Source organism: Mandrillus leucophaeus, unplaced genomic scaffold (genome assembly GCF_000951045.1).
Source record: "Mandrillus leucophaeus isolate KB7577 unplaced genomic scaffold, Mleu.le_1.0 Scaffold214, whole genome shotgun sequence".
NCBI classification, from domain to species: domain Eukaryota; kingdom Metazoa; phylum Chordata; class Mammalia; order Primates; family Cercopithecidae; genus Mandrillus; species Mandrillus leucophaeus.
In genome coordinates, this window is record NW_012102188.1 from 3,321,161 (window position 1) to 3,327,924 (window position 6,764).

Consider the following 6,764-nt stretch of genomic DNA (forward strand, 5'->3'; position numbering starts at 1 on the left):
AGCGATTCTAAAAAAAAAAAAAGAAACCACAAAAATTAGCCAGGTGTGGTGGTGGGCGTCTGTAATCCCAGCTACTTGGGAGGCTGAGGCAGGAGAATCGCTTGAGCCCAGGAGGCGGAGGTTGTGGTGAGCCAAGACTGTGCCAGTGAACTCCAGCCTGGGTAAGAGAGTGAGTGAGACTCTGTCTCAATAAATAAATAAATAAATAAAAATAAATGAAACAAAGAGATGATCCTTTGAAAGATCAATAAAATGGAGAAACAGAGAAACTTCCAGCAAAAAAGACGAAGTAAAGAAAGAAAACACAAATTATCCATATTAAGAAGGAAATAAGGCTACCGCTACAGATACTGAAGACATCAAAAGGATAAGAGAATACTATGAAAAACTTCATACACATAAATTTGCATATATTTGAATGGTTCCGTTTCTCAAAAAGCACAAACGATTACAAATCATCGATATGAATTATGTAACTAGAACAGACCTGTAACTATTAGAGAACTTAAATTCATGATTTAAAACCTCCTCCAAAAGAAATCTCATCCACATAGTTTCACTGGAGAATTCTACCAAATGTTTAAAGAAGAATGAACACTAAGTCTACATAATTTCTTCCAGAAAACATAAAGGATAAGACCCTTCCCAATTCATTTTATGAACCTAATATTGCCCTGATACAAAACCAAAGAGAGTTCAAAACTATAGACAAATATCTCTCATGAATATAGAAACAAAAGTCCTTAACAAAATATTAGCAAATAGAATTAGCTAATATAAAAACATATAAAAAGAATTAAACACCACAACCAAGTAGGTTTTATTCCAGAGACACATGGCTAATTTAGTATTTTGAAGTCAATGTAATTCATATTAACAAGTTAAAGATGAAAAAGATCATGTGATCTTATCAATCAATGCAAAAAAAGTATCTAAAAAAATTCAACACCATTAATGATTTTTTAAAAACTCAGAAAAGCAGGAATACAGGAGAACTTGATTGAAAGTATCTATGAAAATACCACAGCTAATATTATACTTAGTAATCGCAGAATGAATTTTCCACCCAAGAGGAGAAACAAGGCGAGGATGACTACTCTCACCACTCACATTCAACATACTGCTAGAAACTCTAGCTAATGCAATAAGGGTGGAAAAGGAAATTAAAGACGTACATATCAAAAAGGAAAAAAACACAACGCTGTCTTCATTTGCAGATGACATGATTTGCTACGTAAAAATCCTGAGGAACCTTCAAGAAAACTCCTAAAACTAATAAAGCCAGGATACAAAACAAACAAAAAACAATTTGATGTCTGCACATTATCAATGAACATGTAAACATCAAAAGTAAAAAGACAACACCAATTAAAAGTGCTCAAAAAATGTCAATACTCAACCAAAAATCTAAACAAGAATGCAGCAATTTTACGCTGAAAAGTATACAACATTGATTAATTAAAGTTTTAAATAAATGGACATTTTATGTTCGTAAGTTGTAAGACTCAACAAAGGAAAGATGTCAATTATTCTCAAATTGATATACAGGTTTAACACAATTCCTATCAAAATCCCAGCAAGATATCTTATAGATAGGGAAGATTGTTCTGAAATACAGAGAATATATTCAAAATAGATATTGTGAAACAAGATCAAGAATATTAGGTGGAGTATTACTTGAAGAAAAATTCCTATTAACCAATTACCTGTGCTCCAGCATCTAGCTGCCTTAGGGACCAATATATAAATTTTACAAAAGGCTCGTGAAGTTTGGTATTCACAAATGGCATCCACTGTAGTTGCTCTGTCATCAGAGGCAAAAGCTAAAGACAAAATGATGGAAAATAAATACAAAGGCACAGTATTTTAAAATGTCTGAAATCAATTACCACAATTTTCCAAAATTATCTTTAAAAACAAACAAAAAAACAGTTCTCCAACAAAAAATCTTCAGTTTAAAACTATATGCAATACTATTTGGCAATATGTATTTGAATTTTTATATATGCATTTTCTTTCATCCAGCAATAACAGCACATCTAGTTTAAGGAGATTAACCTAAACAAAGATACTCTCTGAACCTTAAATGATTAAATAAATTTATAGTACATATGTAACCTTTAAAAATGATAACCTAGATTTACATTTATTGCAATGGCATATTCTGGGGTGAAAAAAGGTGTTTACAAGGAAGCAAATGGAATAAAAATCTCATTTACATAAACTATATCTATATAAATTTATACTGAAAAAGATATATGAAAGGATTTCTTAAAAAGCTGGATTTCAGAAACTGGAGTAATATTTACTTTTTTATATGTCTACATTGCATGTATATCTTAATATGCTAATTTATAAAAATAATATTTAAATGTTTAAGGATGTCTATGAACTTTGCTTCAAAAGTATAACATTTTGCTAAATGATTTCAGGACCAGAAAGATAAATTCTAAGGCTCTAACAGAATATTCCCACTTCTTAGATACCAGCCTAAGGAAATCGTTTTAAGAAGATCCCTCCAAAAGCCATGTACAAAGATACTTATGGCTACACTGTTTATAAGAGTATAAACCTGGAAGTAATTGTACAGCAATCAAGAAAATGGTTATGTCAACTGTATAAAGATTCTCTGGATTAATGATTATGAGCATATTGTGTGTATATACATACATGTATTTTTAAAAATTTTCTTTTCTGTATATGATGATGTTTTGACATCTTAAAAAACCTTTCCAGTTGGGGAGAGACTGCCCCTCCCTGGACCAGTCAATTCTTAGATACAGCAAAGTGCTCAGCCTAGAGTATGCCTCTGATAGACAAACAAACCAATTCAGAGCCAGACTCCTTCTATCTGGCCCTTGTATCCCAGGAGGCAATATTCTCTGCTGTAATCTTACCAGAGTCACTAGGGACCACCCCTAGAGCTTAGTACCAGCCAAAATTATTCAAACTAGCCAATCCTATTTGTTCACCCTGCCCTGCATTGCCCTTCATGTGGAAACCAAAATAAAGGGTCTGCCCAATGCTTTCCCCTAGACTCCTGTCTTCCTACCATCTGACCACTCTGGTGTCTTAAAAAAAAAAAAAAAAAATCGAAAAAATTATAGACACCTCACAAGCTGAGAAATGTCTAAATAGTATTTTCATGGAATAAAAGTTGGTAGCTATATACTCTCTTACAGTCATAATCTCAGTAAAATTTTATATAAACTTCTCCCCCCAACTTTTTAATAAAGCCATGCATCAGTTAATGACAGAGATACACTGTAAAATAACAATAAATAGTATAGTAAATACATAAACCAGTAATATGGTTGTTTATTATCAAGTATTATGTACTGTACATAACTGTGTGTGCTATACTTTTATGTAACTGGCGGCACAGGTTTGTTTACATCAGCATCACCACAAACATATGAATAATGTGTTCTGCTACAATATTATAACACCTATGATGTCACAAAGTGACAGGACATTTTCAGCTCCATTATAATCTATTTTTTTATATATTCTTTTTTTCTTTGCTCCATTGTATTATGGGACCACCATCATATATGCAGTCTACCATTGTCTTAAACATCATTATGCAGTGTATGGCTGATTATACATCATGACTAAGTGATATTTATTCTTGCAATGCAAGGACAGTTCAACATTTTAACAAAATGAAGGACAAAACCCACACGATTATTTCAACTGACAAAGAAAAAGCACTGAACAAGGTTCAACACCCTTTCATGATAAAAATACTCAGCAAACTTAATAGAGGGAAACTACCTCGATATAATAAAGGCTATATATAAAAAGCCCACAGATTGCACTATAAAGGTAAAAGAATGAAAGCCTTTCCTCCAAAATCAGGAACAAGACAAGGATGCACACCCTCACCTCTTCTATTCACCACAGTACCAGCCAGTGAAACTGGGCAAAAAAAAGAAATAAAAAGTATCCAAATTGTAAAAGTAGTAGTAAAATCATCTCTCTTCTCAGATGGCATGACCTTGTATGTCGAAAGTCTTAAAGATTCCACAATTTAAAAAAAAAAAAAAGTTAGAATACACAAATTCAGCAAAGTCGCTGAATACAAAATCGAACTCAAAAATCAGGTGTGGTTCTATACACTAACAATGAACAATCCAAACAGGAAATAAGGAAAACAGTTCCATTTACAAAGAGCATCAAAATTAATAAAAATACTTAGGAATAAATCTAAGCAAGGAGGTAAAAAACGTATACACTAAAAACCACAAAACAGTGATGAAAAAAATTAAAACAGACCCAAATAGAACGAAATTTCATGTTTATGGGTCAGAAAACTTGGTATTATTAAGGTGTCCATGCTACCCAAAGCGATCTACAGATTCGAGGTAATTGCTACCAAAATCCCTACAGCATTAATTTACTATGGTGAACAGTATAGCAGTTCTTCAAAAATTGAAAATAGAACTATCAAATGATCTAGCAATCCCACTTCTGAGTATATGTCCAAAGGGATTGAAAACAGGGTATTGAAAGGATATTTGCAAGCCCATATTCCTATCAGCACTATTCACAATAGCCATGAGATGGTAGCTGCCCAAATATCCATCAACGAATGAACAGATAAGCAATATGTGGTATTCATGCATAAACAAATATTGTTCCACCTTAAAAAGTTAGGAAATCCTGTCACATGCTACAACATGGACGAACCTTAAGGATATTATGCTAAGTGAAATAAGCCAGTCACAAAAAGGCCAATATTATTATGATTCCACCCATATGAGAAATCTAATGTCAAATTCATTGAAGCAGAAAATTGAATGGCGGTCATCAGGGGCTGGGGTAGGTGAAATGGGGAGTTGTTACTTAATAAGCGCTATGGTTTGAATACGTTCCTCAAAATTTGTGTTGGAAACTTAATGCCCAAAACATCAGTGTTGCGAGGCGGGGATCTACTGGGAAGTATTTACGTCAGGAGGGCTCTGCCCTAAGGAATGGATTAACGGCATTATAATAAAGGCATGTGGGAGCGGGATCCCTTTCTCCTGCTCTTCCACCCTGTGGGCACACAACGTTCATCCGGTTTTTGCTCTTCTGCCTTGTGCCATGTGAGGATGCAGCAAGAAAGCCCCTATCAGATGCTTGGACGTCCAGCTGCCAGAACTGTGAGAAATAAATTTCTGTTGTTTACAGATTGCCCAGTCTCAGATATTCTGTTGTAACAGCACAAAACAAAGACAACGGGTACTGAGTTTTAGTTTTGCAAGATAAAGTATTTCTGGAGAACTGTTGAAGGACAATGTGAATATACTAATGAACTGTATACTTAAAAATTATTAAGATAATAAATTTATGTTTTCATCACAGTTTGAGAAATTATATGGGTGGACCAGAAAAAGACTTACTTGAACAGATTTACAAATCTTATGATATGTAAGGTATTTAAACTATGGTTAGTCATTATACTATCTGTAAGCCAATACTTTGTGAAAAATATTTGAATATATTATGTGTTTTCATATCGCTGTTATCAGTGGTGAATTTCATTTGCTCTGGGGGACTTAACTATCAACAGTTCCGTGCATTTTTTTATCAGAAATAGAGGTATAATATCCTTAATGGCCCTAACACATGGCAGTGAATTTTTTTAATTTTTGAGCTCATGGCTGAGATGAACATTTTCTGAATAAGAACAGCACTCAATCATTGAACAGTTTTAGAAATTACCTTTTGCTGCACATTATTCGTTTTTCTTACTAGAGTCAACCTGAAATTACAAGTCAAAACAGTCCTTATATATGAAACTTACACTACAGTAGTCATTTCAACAACTGGTATTGTTTGAATCGTAATGTTAAGCTGCATAAACTTCCTTTGTTCTCAGATATTTTAAAAAGAGAGGAGACCTCCACTACCATTCCAACACAGATTTGCAGCGGATATGTCTTCTGACTCCAAACTACAGTTCTAGCAGCATTATTTGAATCTCAATGCAAGTGCAAAACGATCTGCATATTTCAAGATCCATTCGACTGCAACTAAGGAGCTGCCAACTGACCTTCAATTGGAAGTGATTACTCTCCAATACAGTGATACACAAAAAGAAATATCAAGAGAAGAATCAAAAAGAATTCTGTAAATGCTTTTCAAGTGACAGAGTCATATGCATGTCTGTGGTCCCACTTATGAGATACTTAGAATAGGCAAATTCTTAGAGATAGAAAGTAGATGAGAGACTACCAGGGTCTACGGGGGAGGGGGGAACGGGAAGATATTGTTAAATGGGTACAGAATTTGTTTCAGATGATAAAAAATTCTTGAAATTGATAGTGATGATGGTTGTACAGCATTGGGAATATACTTAATGCCACTAAATTGTACATTTATAAATGGTTAAAACGATAAATATTAAGCTATGCATATTTTACCACAGTGAAACAAAATCATATGCTCACGGATTGATGTCAATTACTTGACAATATTTAGTGTATGAAAAGACATTTTCAGGCCGGGCATGGTGCCTCATGCCTATAATCCCGCACTTTGGGAGGCCAAGGCGGGTGGATCACCTGAGGTCAGCAGTTCAATACCAGCCTGGCCAACATGGTAAAACCCCCATCTGTCTCTACTAAAAATGCAAAAATTAGCTGGGAGTGGTGGACACCTGTAATCCCAGCTACTCGGGAGGCTGAGGCAAGAGAATTGCTTGAACTCGGGAGGCAGAGGTTGCAGTGAGCCGAGATCGCACCACTGCACTCCAGCTCATGCGACAGAGTGAGGCT

General features: G+C 34.5%; 1 protein-coding gene across 4 annotated transcripts in view; it reads right to left on the reverse strand.

Annotated features, from left to right (window-relative positions):
* The window catches only part of CCDC138 (coiled-coil domain containing 138), a 96,956-nt gene that overhangs the window by 46,257 nt on the left and 43,935 nt on the right, over window positions 1-6,764 (reverse strand). For all 4 annotated transcript variants that reach the window (XM_011980542.1, XM_011980540.1, XM_011980539.1 and 1 more), the window contains exon 11: window positions 1,707-1,823. In XM_011980542.1, the coding sequence (XP_011835932.1) occupies window positions 1,707-1,823 (117 nt within the window). The remainder of the gene's footprint in view (window positions 1-1,706; window positions 1,824-6,764) is intronic.